The sequence below is a fragment of the Ostrinia furnacalis genome, unplaced genomic scaffold (assembly GCF_004193835.3).
Source record: "Ostrinia furnacalis isolate ACB-3 unplaced genomic scaffold, ASM419383v2 OfSCF1534, whole genome shotgun sequence".
Taxonomy (NCBI): domain Eukaryota; kingdom Metazoa; phylum Arthropoda; class Insecta; order Lepidoptera; family Crambidae; genus Ostrinia; species Ostrinia furnacalis.
Window position 1 is genome coordinate 14,797 of NW_021131773.1, and position 17,352 is coordinate 32,148.

A 17,352-nucleotide genomic window follows, 5' to 3' on the forward strand; every position below is an offset into this window, starting at 1 on the left:
CAGCCGTTGTCACAAAAACAGCATCGTGTCGTGGCACACTTTTTGTCTTTTGCTTACTTGTTACATATAGGATATAGGAAAGTTAAACTGTCATTGCGGGTCCAATGACAATTTAACTTTCTCCCGGGACAAACTTGACCTTCACTGGTTGCGTTACTGGCGGTCAAGCAGTAGATCCTGACTACACAGGAGTTGCAGCGGTGGGAAAGAGAGGTGGGAATAGTCCCGTTACTTGTAACATTTGAAATACTTTGTGCTACATAAACAATTCCTATTATATTCCAATACATTTACCCATTTACAGTATTTCAAATATGTGTTCCTGTGTGTGTATATTTTCATTACATTTTTGTTCCAGAACTCTCTAGAGGAGTCTGGGTTGGACAGCGGGCTGTCCAGCGTTCTGGACGCTGACAAACTGAACGATGGACTGAGCAGCGAACGGTTGAGAAGTTAGTTGTAGTTGTGTTTAAATTTCACTTTCCTATTAAATTAAAAACTAATTTTAAGTTTTCTTCTGTGTCTGTCTGCAATTATATTTTTTTAGATGATGCGAATTGCATTTCACCATAATTGAATTGAAATTACTTTAGCTTAGAAATCTTTGTGGTTTTAATCACTGACAATTTTGGTCCAGTCAGAGTCAAATAGTTTGTGAGTCCCAAAGTGGAAAAACGTTTCCAGTTTTTCAACAAATCCAATTGTAAAAAGACGTGTGACTTTTTGGCTACTTTGGGTGTCACAAACTGTTTGACGCTGACTGTACAATGAAGTTTAAAAATTGCAGATTTCTACAAAAAACTTATACAAACCGATGCGCAAATTCGCAATTTGAAGAAAGGCGCCAACGAATACGCGCCTACAAATTACGAAAACAAATTCAACCCCGACCGATCCAAAAGGTCTTTACGAATTCGTAATCCTAAAGCTCTTCTTCGTTACAATTCCAAGAAAGAAGTTGACAATGTACAAACTGACAATGATTTACTGACAGACAATAATGGGCCTAGTCCAAATGTAGCAGAACTCAACAAATTCAATATCTTCTACCCTCCATACTCAAGTGTTAACGTATCTAACAAAAATAATAAATACAAAAGATTTGTCAATGGTTCAGACGAGCCGACAGGGTTTGTCATCGAAAAGAAGCAAATATTAGTTCAATACAAACCTCATGACACCGAGAAGCAAAAGAAAGTGCCGAAATGCTCTCACGCGCCGAAAGACTCGAAATCCCACGAAAAACAACTGAAGCATCCATTCTACAAAAACAGCCAAAGACTCGACGAACTTCTAGATCAGTTTCTAGACAAAAGTCTACCAGAAATGATGGCTGACCCATTTGGGGTCGATGTCCTTTTTAAACATAAGAATAAGGACGTCAAAACGCATAAAACTAATGTTAAAATTGAAAATGAGAAGACTACTAAGAAAGCTATATCAAAGTTTAAGTATAAAGATGAAAATAAGTTATTTGGGACTCATCGCGGAGATAGTAGAGTTGAAAATAATCGAGCAGGAGAGAAACGAGTTGGGGAGTTGGACAGAGAATTCTTCAATATGATTTCGAGTAAGAAGAAGGGGAAAACGTCAAGCTCAAGTGCTACTCCAAGCTATGACGTGATATTGAGTGTGTCTACGATTGTGTGAGTATATTATGGGCTCTTTCAAATTTGAAGTTTTGAAAAGAAGTCATTCGTGCATTTGCAAGCCCGCACATAATTATTCCAACGCAGTTGTCATATAATTTTCTGTGTGCGGTCTTGCAAACGGACGACTAACGCCCGGATCAAAACGCCCTAATAGAACGGCTAGCTAGGAGATATCCTAGAACAATGGTCTTATTTTGGCTTCCTTTTCTAAAACCAAGAAAAGAAACCTTTTTTAATACCACTTTTTTATATACATTATACCCTAATTTATATCAAATATTCAGCTCTACAGTCCCTTGGATTTGTAAAAAAAATATTTCTACAGTGCCAAGAATACTTAGTTTGGTCGTTATGATTTTTTCCTACATTATTATTTTGTCCTTCTACACAGAAATAATGGACAGCGTAAGATATCAAAACCTATGAACGTAATGGGGCACACGCCAAGTCTGCTGAAAAGAGTGCCTCACCTCAGGAAGCTGATGCAAGTTGAGGAGGAGGATGAGGAGGGACTTGGCTATGAAGACGTGAATGAGGTGCTCGCTGATGATAATGAAGGTCACGATGATACGGATAAGGGACAAGATAGGAAGAAGCGAATGGATGTTAGTAGAGATCTGAGATGTTCTTCATTAAAGTGGCATTATGGCCTCCTCAATCGTTTTGGCTTTGCCTCTGGTAAATTAGATGGAGTCTTATTCCTTCAGTGGAGACTAAATGACCTGATGAAGGGCCAGAGCTAGTGATAAGTATTTTAGTCATAGACATTCCAAAATAAGTGATTATTTACTTGAAAAAAGTTCAAGATCTTTATACTGTCTCATGCTTTGGGGCAAATTAGATTTAATTGTAACAATACATAATCCCATCTTAGGCTAAGTTGCACCACCTCTACCTTAACCGTAACTATAACCGATGTTTTTTATAAAATTTGACCGTGCAAACCAGCCTTAACTATTAGTAGTTTCAGGATTATAAAGTAGAAGACTTCAAGGTCCCAAGCAACCCTTACAAATACAATCCACCTGGTGTCCACAACCCGAACTGGAAAGGCCCCATGCCTTTATACCCTGACGAGCTCTCTTCAATGATCAAACAAGCAGCCATGCAGAACGTCCAAAATTTCAACAAAATCTACCTCCCAGCTAATACTAAAGACGCGTCATCTGAAGCGGACAATTCCGAGACCGAACTAAACGATATGGAGTACATTGAGAACTATTCGGATAATAAATTTGAGAATTTGGCAAGAATGGCGCAGGTGTACAGTGATTACGGGGTACTGGAAGGCAGGAAGGAGCAATCGAGGAATGAGAAGGCAACGGATGGGAAGAATGCTGAGAGAAGAATCAAATTGTCTGTGAAAGGACGGTCGTTCAAAGACGCGCTGTTTGACCGATTCAAGAAAAGTAAGTCTGATAACAATTAATTTGTAACACTGTACAGACAGGATTAGACAGGATTGTCTCATCTCTGTATTACCCCTGAAGTCGATTAGTAGCTGCTGCTTTTCATAAAGTTTTCCAATTTAACTTCTTGTTCCTATAAAACTCTTTTCTCTAACTTTTGGTAACAAAACAATGCTTATGTTCCTTATCTATTTAAATTTAAAATAATTTATTATAATATTTCAGGCAAAGTGTCAGAAGGTATCAGATTTGAAATACGCCCAACAACTCCTTCCAGAGAGGACAGTCCCATCGAGCTTATGAAAGTGTTAGAAAAGCACGTGAAAGTAACCAAAAACAAATACTTTCCGCCGTTCCATTCGACCACTTTGCCTTTAAATACTGATTATGCTTTATTCAGCGCAATACAGAAGCAACAAAGCCAAATGATGGCGAACGATGCAAGTACCAAGAAGGGAGAACAACCAAACGAATATCCAGACAACGCTGTAGTGTTTACATTAGCTAAAAGTGGCAGGAGATCCTTAAAATCTGTACCTGATGAGGAAAACTACAAGAGTAATGAAGAATTCGTTGAAAATGAGAAAAGTTTGGAAGATAAACTGATTGTTAAAGGTATAAGCGGTCTTGGGGCGATTAAGGCCGATGATAAACCAAGCACTGATAAGAATACCAAAACTGCTGAAGAGCATCACCACCATCACCATAAGCATCATCATCACTCTGATCATCATCATCATAACATCAGTAGTGTGAACGAAACTACAAACAAATTGGAGATCATTGAAGAAAAATCTTTGATTTTGAATGAAACAGACAGACTCAAAGAAAATGTAACAGCAAATAATGCAAGTGATAGTCATTCAAATGGCCTAGCAGTTATTCCCGATAACAACTTAATAGCAACTATTTTAAATCTAAATGCACCAAGGAATAAGTCAGAAATGGATCTCAGTGACTTCTTTATGCTGATGTCTAACTGGTTCAGTGTCATGGCTGGATTGGACACTAGTTCTGAGACAAATGAACCTAAGTAAGTTTATTCATGTTTATGTATCAATGAAAAAGACATGCTAAATGGTATTGTGCACTTTGTCATCGATTACATTTTATAAATCATAATTATTGTTCTGATATTTATTAGCTACACTGTCTTCATCATCATCATTATCATCATTTCAGCCACAGTACGTCTGCATTGTCTTTTATTAGTTTTCCATTATGGACTAAATACTACACACATTCTTACGTTTATTGTGTTTTAATTTTCCAAATTACTGTTTTAATGTAGGTATTTGTAATCCTTACCACTACAACACTTTGTAAAACCTTTTAAAATATCATTAAGTTTCAATCATTTAGTGGAATAGATTGATTAATAAAAATATGAAATTCTTTAGCCACACATCGTTTAAAAATAGACGTTGAATAGAAAATAATATGTAAATAAAGGCATTAATTTCAGATCAAATATAATCAAACTAATAACCAAATCAGATGCGAGTACAACACCAACGAGCAACGATTCTATCAACATTGAATTTCCCATGTACGACTCGGATATGATAGAAAATATAGGACATAGATCAAGGGTACTTATGGCCATAGAAGATAGTGATAAATCTACTGAAAATGCTGTCAGTGAAGTAAATACAAGCGTTATGAATGGGAAAGATGAAATAACCAGTGCTAGTCCAGGTAAGTAATTAATCAAAATTTTGGAGAGAAGTATTCTACGAGCACCCGCCCAAATAGCACCTGACCTATTCTTTAGAGCACCTATCGATATAAAAATAAATGACGTTCCACGAAAAATTATAGGTGTTCGAAGAGGAAAAGGTCAGGTGCTATTCGTGAAGGTGCTATTATAGCGGGTGCTCAAAGTGGAATACGTCATTTTGGAAGCTAAATATCCAATTCCACAGCATTTCGACACAGATACCATTGGGTTTTTGTCGCTATCAGGATTTTTTTTACATTGATGATTACAAGTTCGTTTTAAATTATTTTTACAGTGATCACAATCAATAAAGAAGACGTAAGTACAACAACAGCTTTAACTTCTGCTACAGAAACCATAACCGCTATAGCGACTCAATCCCAACCAGCAGAAAAACTCATTCTTACCAAAAACGAAGTAACTTTTGATAACAAAACTGTAGTCAAAAGAAATATACCTGAAGATAGCAATTTGATTTTCTGGAATGACATTTACGACGATGAATACGGTGTCAAAATGGAACCCATAGACAATACAGTCATAGACAAAAGGAACTCTAAAAATCTAAACTTTATGAAGAAATCAGGAGATTGGATACACGAGAAAGTGAAGAATATTGCTAACAATTTTCGAGGGAAAGATAAATTTGAGAGCAAGTATAAAACGAAACAAAGGAGGGTGATGCGCAGAGCGAATTACAGGCAAGCAGTTTTCCTGTAATACAATTATTTGTCAGTTATTAGAGCCACAGAAGACATGCTATTTTTAGCATCGGAAATCAGCGATTAAGCTGCTTTTTCCCTGACTGCACCAGAAGGACCCTCCTTCTGGCGCAGTCAGAGAAATGTTTTTAGAATCTGAATTTAGCGAGCATACATTCCACACCGCACACGTAAAAATGCCAAACGTGGCGATTGAGTCTCTTTTCTGACGCTCTGCAGCAACAACAGTCGCTAAAACGTGCGATTCTAACACCGTGTCCGAACGCACGAAGTCGCAAAATCGCTATGCTGCATCGATAATGTTGCTCTTGTGTTAATTATATTACCATTTCCAGAAACTACATGTATACCAAATACAACAAAAGGGCAGCTAGATATGAAGAAGTAAGTATAGATTTAACCACAATTAATTCCTTTTTACAAATAAAAGAACAGTTCTCATTTTAGGCAGATGCAGATGAGAAAACTGGCAGTTTTGCACAACTGACAGTTAAGATGAAGGAGGTATGCAAAGAAGCCGCAAAAGCTGTGCAGCAGACCAAAAACGTTCAAGGTGAGATGTCAAAAAAAAACGGGATACATTCCTCATAGATGTTATTTCCATTTTAGTGGCCAACTTATCTGGTCAGCATGAGGAGTGTAGGCAATTAAAAGTCCTTCATTTGCGTTTAGTAAATTAGAAAGTAAGAAAGAAATAAATAGTAATTTCATGTATGCGTGTTTGTCTTGTTGGTTGTCCTAATAAATAAAATAAAATAAATAAATATTTATTACGATGAACAGCACTCAGAGAACAAAGAAAGTATACGGAAGAAAGACAGAATTAGCACATACGAGTAAATATTACAAAGAAATAAAAAGTGAACTGAGCAGTGCCACGGCCACCCTGTTGCAACAGCGATACCCATTGCATCCATCACAATAGGACTCCACTCAGCATATGCCGTGGCCCATGGTGGGGAAGGCCACGACGCTGGTTTTCAAATTAGAAAGGGTTATGCTCCTGCAGTGGAGACTAAATGGCACGAGGATGATGAGTAGTAGTCGCTTATTCTTTGTTTTGTCACCTGTCATCCGCTTTGCACTGGAGGAAAGTCGAACCTTAACTTTGTCCTCCTATGTCCTTCTGATTAATTTCGTTGCGGGTCCAATGACAGTACTTTCTCCGGGGCAAACTTGACCTTCACTGGTTGGGTTATTAGCGGTCAAGCTGTAGATCCTGGCTACACAGTAGTTGCAGCGGTGTTAACGAGAGGTGGGAATAGTCCCGTGTCAATTAAAAAATGTTATTTATATTCCCACACAGTGCGTCAAGATGAGAAGGAAGACAGCATGACGACATCCCTGATGCAGCAGCTAGTGAGGCTCATGACGGACCTCATTGACTTCCAGGTGCAGCAGAAGACTTGTGTCAGTGAGTACAAAGTCAAAGTCAAAGTCAAAATTTCTTTATTTGTTTGGACTAATAAATAGTTCTTACAACTCGTCATTTTGCTCTTAAGGAGCCTCTACATGTCTCATAATCTTTTTACCCTACCAGCGCTTCGAGACCAACATTTGGCAAGTGCTGAGAAGAAGCGCCGCAACAAACTCAGTCACCACTGTCTGCCGGTTAATATAAATAAATAGAAATAGTAGTAGTAGGTACATTCGATTCAGGAGCAGTTCACTGAATTTACCATGCATTCTTGTATGGTGTATCTTATAAGAATGGGTATACAAGATTGCGTGGTATATTAAACAAGGTAGTGACGTGCTAATATCTAGACTTACATATTAAGATACTAGTAGAAATGACTCGCATACATAAATTTGAATAACTTGGATTGACCAGTCCCCGAAAGCAGCGCCTGTTCACAGACATGACGAGTGAACCAGCCATCGCTTCACTCGACCATATTAGAGGGAATGTAACGACCCGCCTCACTACGCCACCACCCCAGAGACATTTTAGTGAGAATGACAATTCCAAGTTATCTCTTTTAAAAAAAAAAACTAATAATAAAGCTAAGTAACAGTCCAGATTGAGAAGCATGACACTATAACATTTGAGAAATTATTATTAGTTTATACATTACTTTTCATTTTAATTCTTTTTAGTGCGAGCATGAGAGGACCATAATCCTACTCCCAGGATGACTTATCATTAAGAAAATCTCGAGTTGTATAATAGGCTTTTTTAAGCATGTGATCTTTAACTATATCTTTAAATTTATTATACGGTAGCTCTTTATATTTATCAGGGACTTTGTTATAAAAATGGATACCTTGTCCCATAAAAGAGGCAAACACTTTATTAAGTCTAAAGGCGGGTATAGCCAATTTATTTTTATTTCTAGTGTTAATTTGGTGAATATCACTTTTCTTTTTGAATTCAGTAATATTTTTTTGAATAAATAGAATACAGTTTAAGATGTATTGTGAAGCGGCCGTGAGAATGCCAATTTCTTTAAACAATTCTCTAAGGGATGCTCTTGCTTTCATTTTATACAAGTATCTTATCGCACGTTTTTGTAAAATAAATATTGTTTCAAAATCTGCAGCTTTGCCCCATAGCATGATTCCATATGACATTAGGCTATGAAAGTAGCTAAAGTAGACTAAGCGAGCTGTTGAAACATCGGTTAATGACCGTATCCTTTTTATTGCAAAAGCCGCTGAGCTGAGCTTTCCCGCCAGAGTTTCTATATGGTACAAACTTATTATTAAAAAAAAAATGCATAAACTTGTTACAAATCCGTGTTGACATCCTTCTGGTTGTTCCTTACAAAGCCTTATAATTTAGATTGCTTGGAGGGGTTCAAGTCAGCTAAATGATAATGCTTTGTAAGGATTGGGTTTAACACAATACAGCCCAGTGGACGATAGAAATCGGACTAGCGATTCACGAATTTTAAATCGGCAGTCCAATGCATCAAACAGTGGTTTCGCTGTTTAGTGGAAAGTATGACTCATTCGACTTGTAGATTCTTGATGCAAGTCCCAAGCTTATGATTTTTATCCAAGTGTTGTTCGTTTTCCTAACTAGCTTGCTTGAAGCAACTTGATGGTCTATGTGAAAATGAAAATTCCGTTTTTTTTATCTTTGGACAATTTCCATTTCGGATTTTGGTTTTAGAACTACCTCCGGATCTGCAAGACTTTCTCGTATGGCTGACTAATCCGAATTCAGATCAAGAAGTGGAGTTCAGGGATCAAAAAATGAGTTACCGTGAGGACAACAACTATGGTAACTGAGCATTTACTTATTTAACTATCGTTCCTAAGCCTTGAGTAGTCACATAATTAAGAAAGTTCTGACAGAGTAGAATAGGACCATCTTCGTTTTCCCGTGTGGAAGTCATTAGAAGCAATTAAGGGACAAAATATTCGAACATCAGGCCTCCCCAACCCGTCTGGCCAGAGCGTGGGGAGTGTAAGTCAAATCCTCCATTTTCCTCCGATAAATAAAAGAAGGTTTAGATCTTGTAGTGGAGATGAAATTTTTGAGTGAATAATCATTTTCAGGGCACCTTTTGTACAGTCGCGGAATGAAAAGGTTCGTCACCTTAGTGTCGGTTTTCGCTTGCACTAGGTACTGTAAGAGTCAAACCTGCCAACATTACAGTGCAAGAAACAGTGCTGCTAACATTTAAATAAATATGACGTTTGCTAACGAATAAGGTTTTGCTTGTTTATTTTTCTATCCCATCAGTGCAATAATGTTACAAAATGTAGTTTTTTTTATAGAAATAATAATGGCAGGTTGAACCAAAAATAAGGTTTTAGTTTATCAATCAAAATAATCTCTTGACAAGAAAAATCGTCAAACAACTTCGATCTAAATAATTTTGAACTTTACTAAGGAACAGTTAAAGATTATTTTCTCTAACTCGAGATTATTCTGTAACATAGTTTCAAAAGGTAATATGTGCTCGCGATTCGTTGAAGGAGTCAATTTGAAAACTGACGAACCTTTTCATTCCGTGACTGTACCATCCTTGAGTGCATCTCATTTAACATCAGGTGCGATTGCGGTCAAATACCTGCCGTGTTCTGCATAAACAAACCTGATGATGTTGATAATGTCTGATCCATATTACAGAGAAGCCTTCAGACCAGATCCTGGACTTGATATCAACGCCATCTAGTGAAAAGGAGGAGATACATGGAGATAGCAGGTCGGAGTGCTTGGGCACGCTCCATGCTGTCCAGGATCTCATGCAGCAGTACGATGAGATGACTGACGAGGATAAGGTTGGTAAAACTAAATTTCTAGAGCTCTTTTTAGCACTGAGGAGAGAAAACATTTTATAAAACCTATGTATTTACTACCCGATCGAGCTAACTGTAAGGCTAGCACGAAAAACTTTCGAGTTCGAATCGTTTGCGTATTCGAATCGTCATCAAAAGATTTTGTACAAAAACTACAACAGCGCCCTTGTGAACGTGTCATAAAGTGAACCTATAATGAGAAATGGTTGCACGAAACTTATTTTGAGAATCAAAATTATCACTTTATCGTTTAATTCGAAGATTTAATATCGAATTTTGTCGAGTACGCAAACGATTCGAAAACGAAAGTTGTTCATGCTAGAGGTACAGCGCACCTCGCTGGAATGCGACTCTCCCTCGCACTCACCCGCACACTTCCCCGCGTTCGTCCCGTCCGTACCAGAGCGTCGATGTGACGTCATGGCTGCCTGGTAGGCATTTACAATACCCGGCGATAAATATTGCACATCGAGCTTAAGAAAGAGAAATCTGCTAATTTCGGTTTCGTAGAGCGTTATCTCTGTCGCACTTGAACAACGACTGACAATTACGTTTTGTCAGTGTAAACAAAATTTATTTTAAATGAGTGCAATTGATTTTGTAAATTAAATTGCTAAAAACTTTTTATAGTCGTGAAAGAAAAGTGGTTCACAATATGTTAAAGTATTTGTCGAAGAGAAATAGTAATGGTTCGGACAATATTTTCATTGAATAATGTTTTGTCAATGACGTTTTGTCAATCGTATAGGTAGTGTGCGACAGAGATAACGCTCTACAAGCCGAAATTAACCGATTGTCTCTTTCCAAAGGTCGATTTGCAATATTTATTGCCGGGTACTGTAACTCCACCGGGTCGTAGATATAATGACTTATGACTTTTGTTGAAAATTTGCCAAGCTTTGTCTGGCCGATTACTAAATGACCTGATGATGAATTATTTTCAGAGTAAAATGACTGGAATCAGAGACTACTTAGAGAATCAACTACAGTTTCTTCATAAACAGCTCGCTACTTTCAATGATTACAAGGTAATTATTACTATGTTCTTTTAATTTTCTATGCATACATTTTTCACAATCTTAAAGCTTGTCACTTACGTAACAAACATTACTATGAGGTCTCACAGTGCGCGTGGACGCACGAACCAATCGCAGAGCTACGCTGTGCACTAAATTTGCTGCTTCACTTATGCAAGCATAGTTTGTGAATACGGGCGTTACTCTTTGACTGTTTTCTCAAACTTTGATGTTTTAGTTCAATGCAGTGTTTAAATAGCTTATTAGACCACTGTTTCAACACTGTATATCCCATACATAAGTGACTAATTTATATTTCAGATGACAAACATATTCGAAGACCAAAACCCGTCTTACCGCTTTAGAAGAGAAGTACCAAAACAGAACTGCAGACGCAGAAGTAACCAAATCAAAAGCAGACGAAATAGAAACAGATTCAAGAGGAAATTCCTGAAGAATTTTGGCAAAAAACACACTAGAACTACAGCTAGTATCTACGATGGATTCGCCATGACAGAGGTTAATAAATTCACAAAAGATGACAAATATGGGGCAGAAAAAGATGGTAAAGATGTTAAAAGGAATCTTAAAGATGTTTATTATAAGGCCCTGAATGACGCGAAGAAATCTACCACTTTTAAAACGGCGAGCAAAGACGAAATGGAGGGGTTCGATCATGCTCAAATTGTTAGAATGGATAACTAAATATCGGAAGCTAGCGTACAGAACAGCACAAATTGAGGCATGTCTGCCTGTCTGTATGTCTGTGTCCAGCAGGAAGACACTCAACGCATGACAAATGATTCAAATGTCGATTATAGTCCCACGATTCTGAAACGTCAAGTGGTAAAAATCTAGAAACTAAACCCAGCATTAGGTACATATTGTAAAGCCCTCACACTCACTGCGGGTTCCAGTCGCACAGTCGCGACAGCAATATAATTACGCGCGAGCGATAAGGATGGGCAGCTTGGGGTCATTGGACGAAATTCTACGTGCTCACAGACCAGACTATAGTTAGCTACAATATCTACATCTTGCTTAAGCAAGCGAGACAGAGCGAACTCCTCCTTTGTTCTTCTGTTTAATTTCATTACGGGTCCAACGACAGTTTAACTTTCCCCCGGGACAAACTTGCCCTTCACTGGTTGGGTTGTTGGCGGTCAAGCTGTAGATCCTGGCTACACAGGAGTTGCAGCGGTGGGAACGAGAGGTGGGAATAGTCCCGTAGCGAAGGAACTTGCTAATTTATGCGCTATGCCTGTAATTTAGACATTTTTTACTCTTTAAAAAATGCTCAAATAGTCCTTATTCTCTTGTGTCTCTTTCAGTAATGTCCAAGTATATTTTTGTACGCAATTTAAAGAATAATTTTAGATCTTTGTATTTATAGGTTTTACGTGAGGTTGAATAAAGTAATTATGGATCATATTTCACTTCTTTTATTATTTATTTTGTTCATAGATTATAATAATTAATCCATTATTCCCATCTGCCCCCTTTGAGGTTGCAACCGGGGTGGTGGTTGGCACTAAATAGATGGCGTTTATATTCCCATCTGGCCCCTTCGGACATTGCCACCGGGGTGGTGGTTGGCACTAAATTGGTGGCGTTTACCACCCTGGTGGCAAATGCCACTTATTTTGTTTCATCTGCCCCATAGTTAGGAGCTTTTTGTCAGCCGAAAGTTTGGTCGTGCTGTTAATCAGTATAAACATATGAAAGTGCGCACATTACACCGATTTGGTGTTGGCCGATTCCTTATACAAATTATAGATCGTTTTATCTACGAAGACGCGCCCCACCATTCTTCCGCTAATGTTTGAGTGCTATCGGTACACGCTAAATGATCCATGAGTGCACACGCACACTACAATAATGACGCACGGATTGCTCGGATCAAACTCCCTCACATCAACATTCTTGGTAATCACTAGATGCTAAACTTCAGTGGGGTCCTCATACGCGTGAGCACGTAGAATTTTGTTCAATGACCCCAAGCTACCCATTCTTATCGCTCGCGCGTAATTATGTAGCTTGGGGTCATTGGACAAAATTCTACATGCTCACGTACCAGGCTTTAGTAGTTTTTCTTAAAAATCTTAACAAATAAGTACACTCGAAATGCCTCAGACAACAAAAACTTTCAATTTAGTTTCACTCAACATCACAAGCGATTAAACTGTTAAAGTCATCAAAAACATGGGAATAAAACATCTTACATCTCACAGTCTTCCACCAGCACTTCAACCTTGACATTTCCTTACAAATTCGCTCTTATTTCTTTATAGATAAGGACTGTATTAACTTAAACATGTAACACTTGATGTGCTTGGAAGAAGTCTTGCAGCAGCCCTCGGGATTTGCAATAAAATGCAGCAATACCGTAAAAGCAATGCCATTACAAGGTAATATTTCACTCTGGAAGTAATAAAGTGCAGGCGCACCCTGTATTATTAACTAGTTTTCGTCTGTAGTTACAGGAAACTGGGGAGTTACAAGTCTAGCGCTTAAGGCCCAGAACAGATGGTGAAACGCAACTGCCACGAAACTGCAACTGCTAGTTACTTTTGAGTTGCATCTAAGTTTATGCCGTCCGTTGAGAGACCACACATGACGGGCCCAGTTTGAAAGTTTCTGCAACTGAAAAGTAACTAGCAGTTGCAGTTTCGTTGCGTTTGCGTTTTACCGTCTGTTCTGGGCCTTACTGGGTCTGTGCCTGTATGGGCGCGGCATAGGAAGGGTGATGTGACGTAACAGAGCTTTTATAGACCCAACTAGCGGCCGCCCGCGACTTCGTACGCCTAGATCCCGTTTTACCCCCTTAGGGATGGAGTTTCGTAATAGCCTTTCTTAGCGGATGCCTAACGGGTCGGACACTGGTGACCGGACACACTGTATATACTGAACTGTTATTTATTTATTTATTTATTTGAAGTCCCGCTGACGCGTGCCGCTCCCATACCTCTCGCCCGTATTCACAAACATTACTATGAGGTCTCACAGTGCGTTGATGCACAGGGTGACACACAAACCAATCACAGGGCTCTATTCAACGCTGCTCGTCTGATTTGCTGCTTCGCTTAAGCAAGCATCGTTTGTGAATACGGGTGTGACTCAGTTAAGCTCTCTAGTACGTAGACCTGAGAAAATATTTGTCTGTTTGTATTGAATCGACTCCGAAACTGCTGAACCGATTCGAGAAATTCTATCACCATTAAAATGCTTCATTTTTTCTGATGGCCATAGCCGGTACGAAGTTCGCCGGGTGTAAAACTTTTGCCATTTACAAAATTCAATTGTAACCAAAGTTCTCTTATAACACGCGTATTCACAAACGATGGTTGCTTAAGTGAAGCAGCAAATCGAACGCACTGCGTTGAATAGAGCTCTGTGATTGGTTCGTGTGTCATCCTGTGCGTCCACGCATACTGTGAGACCTCATAGTAATGTTTGTAAATACGGGCGTTAGCCTTAGATAAAACATTATAGTCGCGTAAACCGAGTCTAAATGGCGCTAGACGGTGTCCATCCATTTTTAAATTCAATACTGTATGAGTGTCTCCGTTTGCGGTAACGAGCCTGGAGACTGTCCCTGGGCTTGGGTAGGGTGGCCATGATTGTAGTAAAAGTGTGGACAATGCAGGATATAATTTTCCATTTTTGATTTGAAAAAAAAAAAGAGTGAATAATAAATAAGCATGGCAGCGTGGGATCACCTACAAGGTGGACCGACGACATCGTAAAGGTAGCAGGGAAGCGCTGGACGCAGGCCGCTATCAATCGATCAACATGAAAGCATTGGGAGGCCTATGTTCAGCAGTGGACGTCCTATGGCTGAAATGATGATGATGATGAATAATCATAAAACAGGTATTTGACAAGGAATTTCCGATTTTTCTTTAATGTTATTTTGTAATCCCCATAAGAGTAATTTCTGCCTGTTTCCTTCAATATTATTTTGTAATCCCAATAAAGAGTGAGAGAATTTCGATAGCGACACGATAGCCCAACGGTGAAGTGGTCGGAGTGGCCGACTCGAGATCCGAATCCCACCGTCGCTCGACTATTGTGGTGAGCCCACTCGTAACACAAGCTTATTTAGCTTACCATGAGGGGCTAACGGGACTATTAGTAATTTGTGCAATACAAATTGTAAATAATGTTTTTATAAAAAAAATCAGCCTGAGATCTGCCTACATCACACTTATCACGTTTTCCGGTCCGTGGTCGCTACTCGAGAATTTTCATCCCGCGTTTTTCATGTTTAGTCTTACCCTATCTACCTGGCAGAATCATGAAAAAAATTAAATGACTGTAGTAGTTGTACCAGGCCACGGAACAATTATCATCTAAAGTCATTTGGTTCGAAATAATGTGGTTTTGAAATTAGTCATTAGATTTTCAATTTTCCTAACTCCTGGAAAACTTCCAAATGACTGGAGTACCAGTAAAACAAGCAATTTTTGTAAACACATTTTGGCATGGCTTGACTTAGGTAAGGTTCTATATTATGTCCTCTAGATGGGGTAGAGGAGGTTCCACAACAGTCCTCCATCGCGTTCGGTCTTGAGCTTCGCGCTTGGTCTCGCTCCAGGTCTTGACGATTTTTTCTAGTCTTGCCTTTTGGCATGAAGCTTAAAATTAATGATTTAATAGTCTCTCCCAAACCCTGGTCACCCTATTTTAAGTGCTGTTAAAGTAATTTTATTGTACATTGACACGAATGTGGTCTCGTACCCCGAATCATCTCTTAAATGTTGTCCCAGGGGAAAAGGCTATTAATGCACTATAATAAGTTACTTATTATTTTTTTATTGTTTATCTATCCATAATATAAAAATTAATCGCAAAACATGTTGGTAAGCGTACAACTCAACAACGCAGGGATGTTTCCTGGGTAAAAAAGCATGAGTTTTAATTAGTCCGTCAGTTTATCAAAATTACTCGACACTTATTTTTCACTTTTTAAAACTAATGAAAATGTAAAGAGATAAAGCGTGCCAAGGTTCTAAAGAAAAGGCCCGTGACGTCAGTGACTGCGTAAAAGTGCAGCACTTTGTGACGTCACGCGGAACTTCAACGGACTATAACTTTGTAATTATTTGTTTGATTGACAATTCAAAATATACGTGTCCAATATTTTTTTATATTAAAATTGACAGACTAAAAAATTTTTTTTAGGAAACTAGCCTATTTTACAATTCTTTTTTTTATGTTCGTTGAAGTCCAAGATTGGATTTTACGGCGAGAAAAAATCGAATATTTTCCGGGAAAATCCTAATAACAGCCCTTCTTTCACGCGGGCGGAATGCTAGAAACTCACACACGTATTCACAAACGATGCTTGCTTAAGTGAAGCAGCAAATCGAAAGCACAGCGTTGAATAGAGCTTTGTGGTTGGTTCGTGAGTCACCCTGTGCGTCCACGCGCACTGTGAGACCTCATAGTATTGTTCATGAATACGGGCGTCAGTCACTACTGGTATCAAATACCCAATTCTTGTGTCAAAATCCTTCATAATAACTATTAGATCTCTAAACTTATGATATACTAGCTTTCCGCCCGCGTCTTCGCCCGCGTGGAATTTTGTCTGTCACAGAAAAACTATATCGCGCGCGTCCCTGTTTCAAAAACCGGGATAAAAACTATCGTATGTCCTTTCCTGGGACTCAAACTACCTCTATGCCAAATATCATCCAAATCGATTCAGAGACAGATAGACAGACAGAGTTACTTTCGCATTTATAATATTAGTATAGATATACACTCGACAGCAAATAAATCGAACCACCCGCGACGCGAACTTTAAAGATTACCTTTTGACACAATAATGGTGCCCCAACAATATTGGTGTTATTTGAAAGCCCAATAAATATCCTTAAAGAAAAACACATTTAATTTCTTAATAAATGATTAACATATACCATAAATGTGACTTGAAAAAAGACCTCACTTTGGGCTCACCTCTGGGATCAATTAGACCAAATTTTATGGTTATAAAACCAAATAATGATCTTGATCACACGTGTCCTCTTTAACAGATGGATAGCGATTAATCCCAACTTAACAGTTTTATAGCCATAAAAGTTGGCTCAAGCGTAACTATCTATTTTTTGAAGAAGTGACTCTGGATCCTTCTAAAGAAACATTTTTGGGGTAAAAACTTTTCCTATAATGAAATGAAGTTTAGAACTAGGCTTTTGAATGGTACCAATATTGGTGTGAAGTGGGGATGCATACGTTTGAAAGTGCTTGTTGCGGGTGGTGCGATTTATTTGCTGTCGAGTGTAGATTTTACCGCGAAAAACATATTTCTCACAAACTTTCGATATGTTCTACAAATCCAATACGAATAGGATTAGTCCAAAACACAAGACAAATCAAATCGTCGGTCCTGCTGGGAATCGAACCCGGTGCGGTATTCCGGTCACGCGCCATCATCCGTTCAGGTGGTCGAGACGTATCGCGTATTTTAGGCGGCGCACGGTAGTGTGTAAGCCAAGCTTAGGAAATTGTTAATAAAATATGAGCTTTAAACTTCTCTTAGGAATATGTACGTAGGCTATGTACCGAAAA

General features: G+C 38.6%; 1 protein-coding gene across 1 annotated transcript; it reads left to right on the forward strand.

Annotated features, from left to right (window-relative positions):
• Nucleotides 1–358: 358 nt before the first annotated feature.
• On the forward strand, nt 359–11,727 carry LOC114353015 (uncharacterized; the record flags this gene model as incomplete). Its single annotated transcript, XM_028304815.1, has 15 exons — nt 359–452; nt 788–1,644; nt 2,063–2,257; nt 2,617–3,061; nt 3,287–4,094; nt 4,527–4,759; nt 5,077–5,437; nt 5,839–5,887; nt 5,951–6,056; nt 6,810–6,917; nt 8,622–8,683; nt 8,844–8,890; nt 9,580–9,739; nt 10,702–10,785; nt 11,095–11,727. Coding segments are annotated over 15 exons (3,993 nt in total), but the record flags the coding sequence as incomplete, so codon positions are not given.
• Between the last annotated feature and the right edge of the window lie 5,625 nt (nt 11,728–17,352).